General features: G+C 47.0%; 1 protein-coding gene across 4 annotated transcripts in view; it reads right to left on the bottom strand.

The window, feature by feature from the left end:
- ZNF341 (zinc finger protein 341) overlaps positions 1-18,040 on the bottom strand; it is a 58,699-nt gene that overhangs the window by 16,448 nt on the left and 24,211 nt on the right. For all 4 annotated transcript variants that reach the window (XM_039479234.2, XM_039479232.2, XM_074406412.1 and 1 more), the window contains 4 exons: positions 17,137-17,227; positions 13,911-14,104; positions 8,461-8,651; positions 4,808-5,016 (listed from right to left, as the gene is read on the bottom strand). In XM_039479234.2, the coding sequence (XP_039335168.1) occupies positions 4,808-5,016; positions 8,461-8,651; positions 13,911-14,104; positions 17,137-17,227 (685 nt within the window). The remainder of the gene's footprint in view (positions 1-4,807; positions 5,017-8,460; positions 8,652-13,910; positions 14,105-17,136; positions 17,228-18,040) is intronic.

The raw sequence follows: 18,040 nt of genomic DNA, 5'->3' as shown, positions 1-18,040 counted from the left end.
GAAGATAGTATGATGAATTTTTACCAAATTCAGTGACTGTATTTGGGATCACCTGACTCAAATATAGTCTGTGATATTTATATCTGTATCCATATCTGTAAACATATTTATTATAGATATATACCAAAGGACATCTACCAAGAGGTTAACAGTGCAGTGATCTCTGGGTGACAGTTTGTTTTTTTGTGTGGGTTTTAAAAAAATTCTTTTCTCTGCATTGAACATTTTAATTGAACACTGACTTTTGCAATTGGGGGAAAAACTAATAAATCTTATTTTTCTTTTTCTTTTTTTTTTTTAAGATGAAGTCTCTCTGTGTCACCCGGGCTAGAGTGCAGTGGCACAATCTTGGCTCACTGTAACCTCTACCTCCTGGGTTTGAGTGATTCTTCTACCTCAGCCTCTGGAGTGACTGAGACTATAGGAGTGTGTCACTATGCCCAGCTAATTTTTGGATTTTTTTTTTTTTTTTTTTAGTAGAGATGGGGTTTCACCATGTTGGCCAGGCTGGTCTCGAACTCCTGATCTCAAGTAATCCACCTTCCCCAGCCTCCCAAAGTGCTGGGATTACAGGCGTGAGCCACTGTGCCCAGCCAGATTTTCTTCTTTAAAAGAAAAAATTAAACATAAAGATATAGTGGCATGATTAAAATTTGTTTGAGAGGTTTAGGGAAAGTACTCATAAGCAGGCCAAGGCAATGTGGCTCACAGGGAACAGAAACCAGAATGACAGGGCCTGGACCTCTAAAAATATGATGAAGCTACCACACCCACTCAAACGCCACTATGAGAGAGAATCAACTCTCATGGTGCATAAGCCACTGTTATTTTAGGTCTCTATTGCATGCAGCCAAGCCTCTATTTAAATAACACAGATAATAATAATTGTAGCAATCACATTTATTGAGTACCTACTATGTTCCAGGTACCACGTCTAAGAGCCTGAGCCTTGTCTTACTTGATCCTTATAAATAATCCAATAGGGCAGACACGACAGTGATCCCCATTTCACAGAGGAGAAAACTGAGGCTAACAGTGGCTGAATACCTTGCCCAAGGTCATCCACTGGATTTGCAGTCAAGACAGGATTAAGCACAGGCCAATGACTCCAGAACCCTTATCATTACCCATGATACCATTCCACCTTCGGGCCGTCCAGATGGGGGCCTGGCTCATTGGGCCTTACTTTTGGGATGGGACAACAGCTGCAATATCTACAAAAGGTCACTGGCCCTATGACCCTGCAAGGGGACTGCACGGGGACCATCAGCTTTGGGCTCAACCTTCAACCTGGAAGCTCCAAGACCAGGGCTGTGAGGCTTTCAAGATCTCACACTAAGGTTCGAATCTAAACTCTGCTGATGTTGTTTCTCTGGTGGGCAGGTCACTTCTCTTTGAGCCTCAGTGTCCTCATCTTCAAAATGCGGAGAATACCACCTACCTCCCAGGACGGTAGGGACTGATACCACTAATGCAAGCTTGGCACAGAGCAGGTACTTCCTTCCCTTTACTTGGCATCTCCCTCCAGAGTCACACAGCCACAGGAACTCACCGATAATCCACAAATTGGAAGGGCAAGAGCAAAAGAAAATTTCCCGAGCACAAATGGGAATAAGTCATTACTGCCAGAAATTTCTGCCCCTTGGCTGGCCAGAGCTGTGCTTGGCTTCTGTGCCTCTCTTGCCCCATTTCCCAGAGCCCTGGGGGCAAGTTACCCTACACCCCATTTCTTGAGTTCTAGATCCTCTGTCAACTTCTCAAAGCTCTTGTGATTTCCACACGGCCCTTCATGCCTTGGCCTGACTTTTTCCCACGGACCCATCTAAACATCTCCCTCCCGCTTCCACTCTACACAACAGTCATTCTATTTTCTTTTTTCTTTTTCTTTTTTTTTTTTTTTTTTTGAGACGGAGTTTCACTCTTGCTTCTTAAGCTGGAGTACAGTAGCGCAATCTTGGCTCACTGTAACCTCTGCCTTCTGGGTTCAAGTGATTCTCCTGCTTCAGCATCTTGAGTAGCTGGGATTACAGGCGCACACCACCATCCCTGGCTAATTTTTTGTATTTTTAGTAGAAACAGTGTTTCACAATGTTAGCCAGGCGGATCACTCCTGACCTCAGGTGATCCACCCACCTCAGCCTCCCAAAGTGCTGGGATTACAGGCATGAGCCACCGCGTCCAGCCTCCAGTCATTCTTTTTTTTGAAATGGAGTTTCACTCTTGTTGCCCAAGCTGGAGTGCAATGGCACAATCTCGGCTCACTGCAACCTCTGCCTCCCAGATTCAAGTGATTCTCCTGCCTCAGCCTCCCAAAGTGCCCAGATTATAGGCGTGAGCCACCACACCCAGTTTCCAGTCATTCTATTAATAAACCACTTGCTATTTTTTTTAAACTCAATTGGTTCCTCCTGCTAGAAATCTATTCCACACCATCCATTGTCTACCTGGCAAACTCCTATTCAGCCTCCAAAATCCAGTTCAGACATCATTGCTCCTGGGACAGCTTCTCTTAACCTGCCTCCCCCTGTGGTACTTCTATACAGTATAAACATATGTGATAGCATTTTATCAAGTGATAGGGTACATTTGTTTATTTACGGACCTGTCTCCCTGAGCAGCCCATGCATTTTAAGCTCAAGGTATTTACTTATCTCTGAACCCCAGAAGCTCACTCAGGAGTTACAAGGGCCTCATTAACACATACGCCAAATCTCTGCAGGTAGGAGCCTGTACAGAGAAGCAAAAACCATTTTAACAGGAAAATATTTGCTAATGAACTGGAAGGAGGCTCCAGACAAACACCACTCCTGGCCTTTCACTACTATCTACCCCCATGGGCTTTGTGAGACAGCTGCTCGCAGACGATGCAGGCAAATGCACAGCAAGATGACTGTAGATGGGGGATTTCACAACACCATTTAAGTGATGCTGCCCATCTGCAGATAACACCACCCACAAAGGAGGACCCGGCAGATGGACCAGAAAGTAACTGAGGCAGAGAAATTCAACAAGGATGATCAGAGGTCAATAGCTCCAAAGAGAATAACGTGAAGATCTCTTTTTTTTTTTTTTTGGATACAGGAGTCTCTGTCGCCCAGGTTGAGTGCAGTGGTGTGATCACGGCTCACAGCAGCCTTAACCTCCTGGACTCAAGCAATCTTCCCACCTGAGCCTCCTAAGTAGCTGGGACTACAGGTGCGTGCCACCACGCCAGCTAATTTTTATTGAGACAAGGTCTTGCTATGTCGCCCAGGCTGGTCTCAAACTCCTGGGCTCAGCCATCTTCCCATCTCAGCCTCCCAAATACTAGGATTACAGGTGTGAGCCACTGTGCCCAGCCTCAAGGTGAAGATCTAAGGATAAAAAGCATGTGGCAAAAGAAAAATAAATAAATAAATAAATAAAAAGCATGTGGCAAAACTGAGGGAGCCCTTCATCATTTCTGTCAAAGGGACTCTCTTCATGACCACAACGGAAGACTGAAGTGATATAAATTATTATCAGAGGAAATTACCTTAAACTCCATATTTTGGCTGGGCATGGTGGCTCACACCTGTAATCCTAGCACTTTGGGAGGCTGAGGTGGGTGGATCACCTGAAGTCAGGAGTTGGAGACCAGCCTGATCAACATGGTGAAACCCTATCTCTACTAAAAATACAAAAATTAGCTGGATGTGGTGGCGCACACCTGTAGTCCCAGCTACTCAGGAGGCTGAGGCAGGAGAATTGCTTGAACGTGGGAGGTGGAATTGCAGTGAGTGGAGTCACACCAGTGCACTCCAGCCTGGGGAACAGAGCAAGACTCCATCTAAAAAAAAAATCCATACTTGGTCCACTCCTTGTTCATTCTAAGAATCAGCATATAAGCTGGGCATGGTAGCTGACGCCTGTAATCCTAGCATTTTGGGAGGCCAGGATGGGAGGATCACTTGAGCCCAGGAGTTCAAGACCAGCCCGAGCAACATAGCAAAACCCTGTCACTACAAAAAATACAAAATTAGCTGGGCATCGTGGCATATGCCTGTTAGTCCCAGCTACTCAGGAGGCTGAGGTGGGAAGATCACCTGAGCCTGGGGAGGCTGCAGTGAGCCGTGATGGTGCCACTGGACTCCAACCTGGGCAACAGGGCAAAACACTATCTCAAAGAAATAAATAAAATAAAAATAAGAATCAGCATATAGCTTCAACTTTAATCTAGTTTTACAGAGTATAAAACAAATATATATTATGTTTATGATTTTTGCTTTTAAACATGTTACTGTTCATTTTAAATTTTATTTTATTTTGTGGAGATGGGATCTCATTATGTGGCCAGGCTGGTCTCAAACTTTTAGCCTCCTCCTGCCTTGGCCTCCTAAAGTGCTGGGGTTACAGATGTGGGCCACCACACCCTGCCCATTCTTTTTTCATTGTAATAATTGGTGTACTGCTTTGACTGTACCTAAATTTTGTAGATTATGAGTCCAAATTATACTGTCATAATTGTTTAGTTTGGAATGAAATGCTCAAACCTTTTTCTACTATGAACAAGGAAATATTGGTTCCTCTTTTTAAGGATTTTTTTTTTTTTTTAGGAAAAATGTCTGCCAAGACATAAGAATGATATAAGGAGAGCCAGCATCCTTTCTTCCACCAGTGCCAAAGCCCAGAACCCACTCTGCCAGGTTGCACCCCAGCCAGGAGCCTCAGTTTCTCCTTTTAAGTATCTCATTGGTCCTGAGTAGTCAGAACCACCAAGGCCACAGGTCCTGGGCTCCCTGCCCACTCACCCGTCCACCCAGGGAGAGGGAAGTGGGAGGGCACATACTTGTAGACGGCGCTGTCCTTCTTGGGGCTATGCGGCGGTAGAAGGCTGTGGGAGTACTGGTGCACGCCCAGGTCATACAGTGAGGGGAAGTCCTTGCTGCAGAGGTGGCAGCGGTAGCTCAGCTCCTCCTGGTGGCTCTTGATGTGCTCCAGAAATGTGTCGAGCTTTGGGAACGTCTGGGCGCAGCTTTTGACCACACACTTGTACACCTTGAGAGAAAACACTGGGCAAGTGATGGGAGGCAGGAGAGCGTCCTCCACGGCAGCCCCTGGCCTGTGGCACTGGCCTGGGACACTCTCTCTGCTCCCCTGCTGCTGCTGAAGCCCTGGGTTTTTATTTATTTATTTATTCTTTCCCCCTCCCCCACCACCAAACGGAGCCTCTCATTGTTGCCAGGGTAGAGTGCAGTGGTACAATCTCGGCTCACTGCAACCTTCGCCTCCCTGGTTCAAGCAATTCTCCTGACTCAGCTTCCTGAGTAGCTGGGACTACAGGCACCCGCCACCAAGCCCAGCTAATTTTTGTATTTTTAGTAGAGACAGGGTTTCACCATGTTGGCCAGGATAGTCTCACTCTCTTGACCTCGTGATCCACCCACCTCAGCCTCCTCCCAAAGTGCTGGGATTACAGGAGTGAGCCACCATGCCCAGCTTATTTATTTATTTTTAAGGCAGAGTCTCACTGTGTCTCCCAGGCTGGAGGGTAGTGGCACAATCTCAGCTGACTGCAACCTTCACTTCCCAGGTTCAAGTGATTCTCCTCCCTCAGCCTCCCAAGTAGCTGGGATTACAGGTGTGCACCACCACGCCCAGCTAATTTTTGTATTTTTAGTTGAGACGGAGTTTCACCATGTTGGCCAGGCTGACCTCAAGTGATCTACCCGTCTTGACCTCCAAAGTGGTGGCATTAGAGGCATGGGCCGCTGTGCCCAGCCCTTGGTTTTATTTCGATTAGAGGGTTCCCTCCTCTCAGCCAGTCACGGTGGCCCTAATACCCTTCCTTCAGGCTCTATGTAGAATGGGTATATTTAGAAAAATTGTTCAAGACCTGGAAATACAGTTAAAAGATGATAGGATACCCTTTCAATGTCATAATGGAATAGCGGCTCTCAAACTGGAGCAGGCCTTAGAATCACAGGTTGCTGGGGACTGCCCCCAGAGAATCTGACTCAGCAGGCCTGAATATGTGTACCCCTAATGAGGAATCCTCAGGGGATGCTGCTCCTGCTGGCAAGGAATCTCACTTTGAGAACTGCTATCTAACGAGCCACCTACAGCCCGCCCACAGTCATCCCACTCTACGGGAGGTGGCACTTCTGACTACTTCCCACTGATTAGGGCTCTACAGTTAAATTTAACTTGTCAAAAACTGATCCAATGTAATTGATTTTTGTCAGGTAGAGAAGACAACCCCAAGGGTCATAGGTTTTGTTGTCTTGCAAGACATTAACCAGATTTGTATGTAATTTAGCAATCTGACTTCAGTATCTCTTCTTTTCGTTGATAGTTATTAGGCATAGCTATCTGTGTCTCATGGCCTCTGTTGAACAGGCTTTGTCTTCCTTCGGGTTCCCTCATTAATGAGTTAAGCCAAATTTTGATTCACATTCAAGTCTCATTTGTATGAGAAGTATGTTTTTAACATCTTGAAAATTATACTTTGATAGCGTAAGTCCTGGCTGCCTATACAATATCATGCACTCCTTCTACCTAACAAAGTGAACCTTGATTTGCTCAGAATAGTAACACCTAGTTAAAATACATGGTCCTGGCCGGGCGTGGTGGCTCACGCTTGTAATCCAAGCACTTTGGAGGCCAAGGCGGGTGGATCACCTGAGGTTGGGAGTTCAAGACCAGCCTGACCAGCATGGGGAAACCTCGTCTTATAAAAAAAAAAAAAAGTAAAAGATATAGTCCTGCCCAGGCATGGTGGCTCACGCCTGTCATCCTAACACTTTGGGAGGCCGAGGCAGGCAGATCAATTGAGCCCAGGAGTTTGAGACCAGCCTGGCCGACATAGTGAAACCCCACTTCTACTAAAAATACAAAAATCAGCCAGGTGTAGTGGAGTACATCTGTAAGCTCAGCTACTCAGGTGGTTGAGGCAGGAGAATCCCTTGAACCCAGGAGGCGGAGGTTACAATGAGCTAAGATCACACCACTGCACTCCAGCCTGGGCAACAGAGTGAGACTCTGTCTAAAAAAAAATCCAAAAACACAGACTGGGTGTGGTGGCTCACTTCTGTGATCCTAGCACTCTGGGAGGCTGAGGCAGTGGATCACTTAAGGTCAGGAGTTCGAGACCAGACTGGCCAACATGGCGAAACCCTGTCTCTATGAAAACTACAAAAATTAGCCAGGTGTGGTGGGGGAGTGCCCGTAATCCCAGCTACTCGGGAGGCTGAGGCAGGAGAATCGCTTGAACCCAGGAGGCGGAGGTTGCGGTGAGCTGAGATCGCGCCATTGCACTCCAGTCTGGACAACAAGAGCGAAAGTGCATCTCAGGAAAAAACAAGAAGAAAAAGGAAAAAAACAACACTTGATCCTGGTTCTCTCGCATCTAGTGTCAGCCACGTGACTCCCTTCTGGCCAATGATATACAGGCAGTAGTCTGGGGACAACATCACTTCCAGAACACAAAGGCAAAAGCTTCCCAGGAGAAATCCCCCCTGCTTTCTGCATTTGCTTGACTGGAATACGGATGCAGACATAGCAGCCATCCTGCGACCTTGGGATGAACCCCATAAGCCAAGAATGGCAGATCAGAAAGCTAGAGGCCTGAGTCTATGGGGACATATCTGACCTGCTCTATACAAGCCCAACACTGCTTACTTAGGGATTTCTTCCGATGCGAGAGAAATAAGTCCTATGAAGCCAGTTTTCTATTATTTGTACACAACAATGCATTCTCAAATGACAGAGCACATGTACTGGCTTTGACTAAGGAGAGATCTACAAAGTGCTTCTGAGAAGTTTCCTTGCTCCTAAAAATGATAGAGAAGAAATAATCCCTTTTTGCTCATGGATAACAGTGGGTCTGGATTGCTGCCTAGAGAGAGTGACCACTGGCCAGACTGCAGTGGCTCACGCCTATAATCCCCAGCACTTCCGGAGGCCAAGTGGACAGATCACTTGAGGTCAGGAGTTCGAGACTAGACTGACCAACACGGTAAAACCCTATCTTTACTAAAAATACAAAAATTAGCCACAAGAATCACTTGAACCCGGGAAGCAGAGGTTGCAGTGAGTGAAGATTGCCCCACTGCATGCCAGCCTGGTCAGAATAGTAAAACTGTCTCAAAAAAAAAAAAAAAAGAGTGGCCACCATCCCAGGACAGAAGCACAAGATGAGCCATCAGGAGAGGACAAGGCCATACCCTGAGATGGCAGAGACCAGAGCTGGAAAGACACAGGGTCCTTTCACTGGGTGGAGTCAGCTGTCTCAGGCCTGGAGTCGAGTCAAAGTTTTCTGTGATTTGCCCCAAGGGTAACCTTACTCGACTCCATCAGCCCCCACTAGGGATCTAACCCTGGGCGAACAGAGCCATGGAAGGTCTGACTGTTGACTCCTACCCCTTCCTAGGCAGCGTTCTCCAGCAGCAGTGAAAGGCCGTGACTGGTGTGGTGTGGCCCGCTCTGCCACCACCTGCCTACCTGCTCATTTTTATGCTGGGTCATATGAGACTTGAGCTGGAAGTAGGTGCTGAACTTGCTGGGGCAGAACTGGCACAGGTAGGAGCTGTCGATGAGGACCACCTGCTTGGGCTCCGGCTTGTCTCCCTCATCCTCGACGGGGGTGGGCAAGGCCTGGGGCTGTGGTGCACTCGGCAGGGGCTGGCCCAACCCTATGAAGAAAGCCGGGGAGGTCAGGACAAGGAGCCAGGCCATTCAGGAAGGACACACAGAACCCCTACTCCATGCTCCTCTGTGTTCACTTGGTATCTGCTCCCCACTTTGTGTCAGACTCTGTGCTAAAGTGTCACACTCAGCTGATGTGCACAGATACGGCCATCCCCCAGGTTGAAATACGGAAATACTTCCTTTCCTAGTGAGAAACAGCTACTGCCTAAAGCCTCCCTGCTCTGACTTTCCCCTCAGACACTGCAGGCCTCTCCATGGTTGTTAAAAATTCTGAACACCATCCTAGCTGTACTCATAATGCCTCCCCAGTCCCTTCTTATTGTAATCATCGGGCTGGGTACCAGATGGATCACTTGAGGTCAGAAGTTTAAGATCAGCCTACCCAACGTGGTGAAACCCCATCTCTACTAACAATACAAAAATTAGCTAACTGGCCGGGCGCGGTGGCTCAAGCCTGTAATCCCAGCACTTTGGGAGGCTGAGGCGGGTGGATCACAAGGTCAAGAGATCGAGACCATCCTGGTCAACATGGTGAAACCCTGTCTCTACTAAAAAAATACAAAAAAAATTAGCTGGGCATGGTGGTGCGTGCCTATAATCCCAGCCACTCAGGAGGCTGAGGCAGGAGAATTGCCTGAACCCAGGAGGCGGAGGTTGCGGTGAGCCGAGATCGCGCCATTGCACTCCAGCCTGGGTAACAAGAGCGAAACTCCGTCTCAAAAAAAAAAAAAAAAAAAAAAAATTAGCTAACTGTGGTGGAGGGTGCCTGTAATCCCAGTTACTCAGGAGGCTGAGGCAGGAGAATCGCTTGAACCAAGGAGGCAGAGGTTAAAGTGAGCAGAGACTGTATCACTGCACTCCAGCCTGGGTGACAGAGCAAGACTCTGTCTCGAAAAATAATAATAATAAGAGGAAGAATTATTATTATTATTATTATTATTTTTTTTTTTTTTTTTTTTTTTGAGACGGAGTTTTCGCTCTTGTTACCCAGGCTGGAGTGCAATGGCGCGATCTCGGCTCACCGCAACCTCCGCCTCCTGGGTTCAGGCAATTCTCCTGCCTCAGCCTCCTGAGTAGCTGGGATTACAGGCATGTGCCACCATGTCCAGCTAATTTTTTGCATTTTTAGTAGAGACGGGGTTTCACCATGTTGACCAGGATGGTCTCGATCTCTCGACCTTGTGATCCACCCGCCTCGGCCTCCCAAAGTGCTGGGATTAGAGGCTTGAGCCACCGCGCCCAGCCCAAGAGGAAGAATTATAATCATCAGCCAGGCATGATGGCTCACACCTGTAATCCCAGCACTCTGGGAGCCCAAGGCAGGCAGATCACCAGAGGTCAGGAGTTCAAGACTAGTCTGGCCAACATAATGAGACCTCATCTCTACAAAAAACAAAAAAGAGTTAGCTGAGCATGGTTGCATGTGCCTGTGGTCCCACCTACCCAGGAAGCTGAGGTGGGAGGATCACTTGAGCCCGGGAAATTGAGGTTGCAGGGAGCACCATCATGCCATTGCACTCCAGCCTGGGTGACAGAGCAAGATCTTGTCTCAAAAAAATTTTTTTTAAGAAAAAAAGGAGTTCACAAGGGGGCACACAGTAGGACTACTTCCAACAGGAAGCCTGAAGGAAGGTCAGATAAAAGTGGCCACAAGTTGCTTGCCCAGCAAAACACTCCCTTCATTACCTAGCACATGGCTGGCATTGCTCACCCTTGGGGCTACATGGGAAGGGCTTAGACTCTGGCCTTACACTGTTTAATATGGTGGTCCTGAGCCACAAGTGGCTACTGAGAACTTGAAATGTGGTACCAGGCATGGTGGCCCACACCTATAATCCCGGCACTTTGAAAGGCTGAGTGAGGTGAGAGGATCACTTGAGCCCAGGAGTTTGAGACCAGCCTGGGCAACAAAGCAAGACCCTGTCTCTACAAAAAAGAATGTTTAACAATTAGCCAGGCACAGTAGTGCACCCCCGTCCCAGCTACTTAGGAGGCTGAAGCAGGAGGATCACTTGAGCCCCCCCCCCAAAAAAAAAAACCAGAAAGAAATAAAGAAATATGTCTAGCCCATACCCAGATGTGTGATAAATGTATATACCTACTTATATATACATTATATACAAAATTTAGTAAAAAAAGAATATAAAGTATATCTAATCCTTATATTACATGTTAAACTAATAATAATGTTAATATATTGGGTTAGATACCAGGAGATGGGCGTTGCATTGAGCCAAGATCGTGCCACTGCACTCCAGCCTGGGCGACAGAGTGAGGAGTGAGACTCTATCACACACACACACACACACACACACACACACACACACCCCACACACGCATATAAAATATATATACCTGCTTAAATAAGATATATAATTAAAATTAATCTTTTTAAAAATTGTTTTTAATGTAGCTACTAGAAAATTTTATTTATTTTTTTATGTCTTGGAAGTAACTAACTTGCTTTTGATATTTCATTTATTTATTTAAGATTATTTTTGCCACTAAAGACAGAACTTACATAATTTTTTTTTTAAATAGAGATAGGGTTTTACCATATTGCCCGGGCTAATGTTTTTCTTTTCCTTTTTTTTTTTGGAGGCAGAGTCTTGCTTTATCTCTCAGGCTGGAGGGCAGTGGTGTGATCTCGGCCCACTGCAATCTTTGCCTCCCGGGTTCAAGTGATTCCCGTGCCTCAGCCTCCCGAGTAGCTGGGATTACAGGCGCACACCACCACACCCAGCTAATTTTTGTACTTTTAGTAGAGACGGGTTTCACCATGTTGGCCAGGATGGTCTCAATCTCTTGACCTCGTGATCTGCCTGCCTCGGTCTCCCAAAGTACTGGGATTACAGGCGTGAGCCATCATGCCTGGCTGAACATTTTAAATTACATATGTTGTTCATATATTTCTGCTGGGCAGTGCTGCTCTAACCTAGCAAGTTCTCATCTTCATGCAAAAAAGAAACTAAACTAATATCAGGGGTAGGATCATTAGCTCAGGGACAAATGATAAGAATCCCACATGTATAAAGAGTTTTGGAGACCAATTGCCCACGGAGGTTGAATAGCTTTCAACTTCTCATCAACTACAGTGACTGCTTGGAGCAACATAGAGAAAACAGCTTCTAAGCCGGGATAGTGAGAGAGGGCAAGGGTTGAAAAACTACCTGTTGGCCGGGTGTGGTGGCTCACATCCGTAATCCCAGCACTTTGGGAGGCCAAGGTAGGCAGATCATTTGAGGTCAGGGATTCGAGACCAGCCTGGCCAACGTGGTGAAACTGTGTCTCTACTAAAAATACAATAATTAGCCAGGCATGGTGGTGGGCACCTGTAATCCCAGCTACTTGGGAGGCTAATGCAGGAGGATCACTTGAACCAGGAAGACGGAGGTTACGGCGAGCTGAGATAGCAACACTGTACTCCAGCCTGGGTGACAGAGTGAGACTCTGTCTCAAAAAACAAAATACAGCCGGGCGCGGTGGCTCAAGCCTGTAATCCCAGCACTTTGGGAGGCCGAGGCGGGTGGATCACAAGGTCAAGACATCGAGACCATCCTGGTCAACATGGTGAAACCCCGTCTCTACTAAAAATACAAAAAAATCAACTGGGCATGGTGGTGTGTGCCTGTAATCCCAGCTACTCAGGAGGCTGAGGCAGGAGAATTAACTGAACCCAGGAGGCGGAGGTTGCGGTGAGCCGAGATCACGCCATTGCACTCCAGCCTGGGTAACAAGAGCGAAACTCTGTCTCAAAAAAAAAAAAAAAAAAAAGAAAGAAAAACTACTTGTTGGTACAATGTCTAGTATTTGGGTGATAGGTACACTAGAAGCCCAGCCCCCACCATTATGCATGCAATACCCATGTAACAAACAAGCACATGTACCCCCTAAATCTAAAATTTTTAAAATAAACGTAACTAAACATGGAAAAGGTAATGCAGTGTGCTATGACTTTACAATGGCAACAATGTCATTAGATGACAGAAATTTTCCAGCTCCATTACAACTTTATGGGACCACTGTCACATACGCTATCTGTCACTCATGGAAACATCCTTACACAGCACATGATCATATAACTATGGTAGCTGTTAAATAGTTATTTTTCTAATTTAAACATTATTTCTACTTTTATCAATACATATTTTACCGTAAGAAAGGATTTTCTTTAAATGTGGTACATATACACCATGGAATATTATGCAGCCATAAAGAAGAATGAGTTCATGTCCTTTGTGAGGGCATGGATGAAGCTGGAAGCTATCATTCTCAGTAAACTAACACAGGAATAGAAAACCAAACACCAAATGTTCTCGCTCATAGGTGGGAATTGAACAATGAGAACAGGGAAGGGAACATCACACGCTGGGGCCTATTGGGGGGTGGGGGACAAGGACAAATACCTAATGCATACGGGGCCTAAAACCTAGATGGCGGGTTGATAGGTGCAGCAAATCACCATGGCATAGGTATAGCTATGTAACAAACCTGTACATTCTGGACATGTATCCCAGACTTAAAGAAAAATTTTTTTTAAAAAAGAAAGGGCTGTCTTTCATTCCCTATTTATTTATTCATTCATTTATTTTAACAGTATGGGCTCATAAATTTTTATGTTATACTAATCTCCCCTTACCTGCAGTTTGGCTTTCCATGATTTTAATTATCCAGAGTCAACCATGGTCTGAAAATATTAAATGGAAAATTCCAGAAATAAGCAATTCATAAGTTAAAAAAAAAAAAAAAAGCCAGGCGTGGTGGCTCAAGCCTGTAATCCCAGCACTTTGGGAGGCCAAGGCGGGTGGATCATGAGGTCAAGAGATCGAGACCATCCTGGTCAACATGGTGAAACCCCGTCTCTAGTAAAAATGCAAAAAATTAGCTGGGCATGGTGGCGCGTACCTGCAATCCCAGCTACTCAGGAGGCTGAGGCAGGAGAATTGCCTGAACCCAGAAGGCGGAGGTTGCGGTGAGCCGAGATCGCGCCATTGCACTCCAGCCTGGGTAATAAGAGCGAAACTCTGTCTCAAAAAAAAAAGATTCTGAAGTGAGACCAGGCTCAGCCAAAAAAGGGTGGGTGATTGAATAGTGATGTCTGCCATGTGTATAGTATTAGAGTAATGCCACATATGTCGTATGTTTGGTCATGGGGGTTGCCCAAGGTCACACAGCTAGCAACAACACCTGCGAAGCAGCAGAAGAGAGGCATGAGGAGCATGGCATTCCCTACTTCCACCCACCTGTGTTTTCCTCGTCCTCCTGCCTGCTGGGGTTCAGGGCCATGACCTGTACAGTCACACAGTTTCGAGACACGGTGCCACCACTGTGTCCTGGAGGCCACACCTTGTGGGTCTGCATGTGTTTCTTAACATTAGACTTCTGGGCAAAGGCACGGCCACATGCAATACACTGGAAGGGCTTCTCGCCGGTGTGGCTGTGGAAGACAAGGCTTGTCAGTGCCCTCCTGCAGGAACGAGGACAAGGCCTAAGCCCAGGAGCTCACAGCCACCAGGAAGGCCCAGAAAGAACATCCAGATGCCACTGGCCACCCTCTGACACCATGGAGACAAGCCTTCTTGCTGAGGCAGGCAGACCAGAGATGGAAAGACCCTGGGTTCTGGGTCAAGTTACTGAGTTGCTCATCAACAAACCCTGGAGCCATCCTTCTCTGGCCATCCCATACTGTGAGATAACATTTCCTAACTGTCCAAGCCCATTTAAATGAGGACTTCCGGCCTGGCACAGTAGTTCACGTCTGTAATCCCAGCACTTTGGGAGGCCAAGGCAGGTGGATCACTTGAGGTCAGGAGTTTGAGACCAGCCTGAGCAACACGGTGAAACTCCGTCTCTACTAAAAATACAAAACTTAGCTGGGTGTGGTGGTACGCATCTGTAGTCCCAGCTACTCAGGAGGCTGAGGTAGGAGACTCGCTTGAACCCGGGAGGTGGAGGTCGCAGTGAGCCAAGATCACACCACTACACTCCAGCCTGGGTGACAGAGAGAGACTCCATCTCAAAAATGAATAAACAAATGGGGACTTCTGTCATTTGAAGGAGAAAACATTCTAGTTGTCACTGCACAGGACTTGTACCACAGTTTAACATTTTTCTTCAAATCAACTCACTTTTTTAAAACTTAAAATAATTTTTTTTTGAGACAGAGCCTCGCTCTGTCATCAGAGTGGAGTGCAGTGGCACGATCTTGGCTCACTACAACCTTCGCTTCCCGGTTCAAGCGATTCTCCTGCTTCAGACTTCCAAGTATCTGGGACTATAGGCGTGCGCCACCATGCCCGGCTAATTTTTGTATTTTTAGTAGAGACGGGGGTTTCACCATGTTAGCCATGATGGTCTCTATCTCTTGACCTCGTGATCCACCCGCCTCGGCCTCCCAAAGTGCTGGGATTCCAGACATGAGCCACCACGCCCACCCCAACTTAAAATAATTTTATGGCTCACATATGTAATTCTAGCACTTTGGGAGTCTGAGGCAGAAGGATTGCTTAAGCCCAGGAGTTGAAGGCTATAGTGAGTATAACCATGCTACTGCACTCCAGCCTGGATGACAGAGCAAGACTTTGTCTCTAAAATTAAATAAATTAAAATAAAATAATCTTTTTTAAAAAGCTTCCTTTTGTTATTCTGTATGGAAAACCACCTGTCATAAAGCAACAACAACAAACAAAATGCAAGATCCAGAGCTATACTGTCCAATAAGGTAGACATAAGCTATATGGGGCTATTTAAATTTAAATTCAAGCCCGGCATGGTGGCTTATGCCTGTAATCCCAACACTTTGGGAAGCCAAGATGGGAGAATCACTTGAGCTCAGGAGTTCAAGACCAGCCTGAGCAACATGATGAAACCCTATTTCTACAAAAAGTACAAAAATTAGCTAGGTGTTGTGGTGTGAGCCTGTGGTCTCAGCAGTTTGGGAGGCTGAGATGGGAGGACTGCTTGAGCCTGGGATACTGAGGCTGGAGTGAGCCAAGATCACACCACTGCACTCCAGCCTGGGCAACAGAGCAAGACCCTGTCTAAAAATAAATAAATAAAATTCATTAAAATAAAATACGAAATTCAATTTCTCAATCTCACGAGCCACATTCCAAGTGCTCAACAGCCATACAGAGTCAGTAGCTACCATATTGGAGAGCACCAATTTAAGCACTTTTTTCTTTTTTTTTTTGAGATGGTGTCTCACTCTGTCGCCCAGGCTGGAGTGCAGTGGCATGATCTCAGCTCACTGCAACCTCTGCCTCCTGGGTTCAAGGGATTCTTCTGTCTCAGTCTTCCAAGTAGCTGGAACTACAGGCACCCGCCACCATGCTGGGCTAATTTTGATATTTTTAGTAGAGACGGGGTTTCACCATGTTAACCAGGCTACTCTCGAACCCCTGACCTCAAGTGATCCGCCCACCTCAACCTCCTAAAGTGCTGGGATTACAGGCATAAGCCACCGTGTCCAGCCCAATTTGAACATTTCTATCATTACAGAAAGTTCTATTGGACAGCACTAGTGTAGACCAGTTCTCAACTGAGGTCGGTTTTGCCCTCCAGGAGACATTGGCATTTTTGATTGTCACAGCTGTAGGCTGCGACACTCCTAGCATCTAACGGTTAGAGGCCAGGGATGCTCCTAAACATTCTATAATGCGCACATTAGCTCCCCACAGCAAAGAATAATGTGATCCAAGATCCAAAATGTCAGTAGCAGCAAGGCTGAAAAACCCTGGTCTAGAGAGAAGCTGCTGCCAGCCATGGCTGGAATCTGAGGTTTGTTCTCTCTCTGTCTCTCTCTCCCTCTCTCTCTCTCTCTCTCTGTTATAAGAGACGAGCATGTATACCAAAAGTGTTAAAGACCAAATTATACCAAATTGAGGTTTTCTCTATGACTCTCCAAGGACTGAAATTACAAAGGGAAGAATTTTCCCACTACATCTTTCAGAACTTTTCAACCCCATATCCATGAACCACCAAAAATCATCTCATGTACCAGTGCATCTCACTGTGTGAGAGATGCTGAACAGTCCAGCCTCCCCTTTCACAGATGGAAAAACCCAGGCCCAGCAGGGATCCCTGCATGCTTAGTCCGGAGTGAGCAGAGAGCTCACAGAGTCCCATTTGCGGAGCACGGCAGCCCTGGCTGGCCAGCCTGTTCTGCAGGGGGGAGGCCTGAGACAGCCCTGACGTATCTGCGAAGCCCACCTGGGTTCAGTGCTTTTCTTCCCATACCGCCCCGTCCCTGACCTTCCCAGTCTCTGTGGGCAGGTCCCGCAGCTTTTACAGGTCCCTTCCACTGCTCCTGAGACAGAAGAGGGAAAACCACCCCAACCTGGACTACAGCCTGAACACCATGACATGGCAAGTGCAACCTGGGTCACCCCCCGGCTAGGGGCTGAAAAAAAGAGTCTCACTTCCAGCACAGATGGCCCCAGCCACACCTGCCTCACCACGTCTATGTACCTTCGGATGTGCTGCTGCAGGTCGAAGTTTTTGGTGAATGACTTGTCACAGTATGAGCACTTGAGTTTCTGAGCCTTTGGCTTCCCTGCAGCTGAAAGACAAATGGAAGGAGGGGACAATGAGGCTGGGGTGCAGCTCAGGGCGCCAAGGGCAGCCTCTGGCTGCTGAACCCGAGCCAGACAACGCACACCCTGGGAAGTTCTACACCCATGTGCAGGCCGGGGAGGAGACACAGGAGAGCGTCACAGGGCGGAAAGCCCAGGTCATGCTCTGGCTGGGAAAGTAAGACAAATCCTTCAGAGGCTCCCCTCTACCTTATAATCACATCTACGGTCTGTGCCATGGCCCACAGTGTTCTCCGTCCCCTGACTCCTGACCACCTCATCATTCTCTCCATCCAGCTGCAGCAGACGCCTAGCTAACCTTGCTAACCTTCAAAGACCTCAAGCATGTTCCTACCTCCGGGCCTTTGCACCTGCTGTTCCCCCTTGCCTGGAATGCTTGTCCCACAGATACCCACAAGGCTGCTTCCTTCTCCTCCTCACCTGAGGAGAATCATTTGCCAGCCTCTCCCTAGTTATTCTCAATCACAGGACCCATTAGCCTCCTTCCCAGAGCAACTCAGAAATATTTATTTATTTATTAATTCCCTGTCTGTTTCTTCCATTAAACTGAAGGCAGAAGAAATCATAGACCAGGAGACTAGATCCCAGTGCCTGACACCGGGTCTGGCATACAGACGCTCCATACATCATGGTGAAAGGAAAGAAGGGTAGGAGTAGTTGACTGGGAAGCCCCTGAAAAATTCTCAGTTTCTCTCCTCTCCATCTGCCCCCTGCTCTGACACTACCTCCCAGCCCATACTTAGCATCTGCATTAGGATGGCAGATACTATTGCTTGCCT

This window comes from Saimiri boliviensis, chromosome 9, assembly GCF_048565385.1.
Source record: "Saimiri boliviensis isolate mSaiBol1 chromosome 9, mSaiBol1.pri, whole genome shotgun sequence".
Classification (NCBI taxonomy): Eukaryota; Metazoa; Chordata; class Mammalia; order Primates; family Cebidae; genus Saimiri; species Saimiri boliviensis.
Note: the sequence above shows the minus strand (reverse complement) of the source record. Positions and strands in the feature narration are given on the sequence as shown.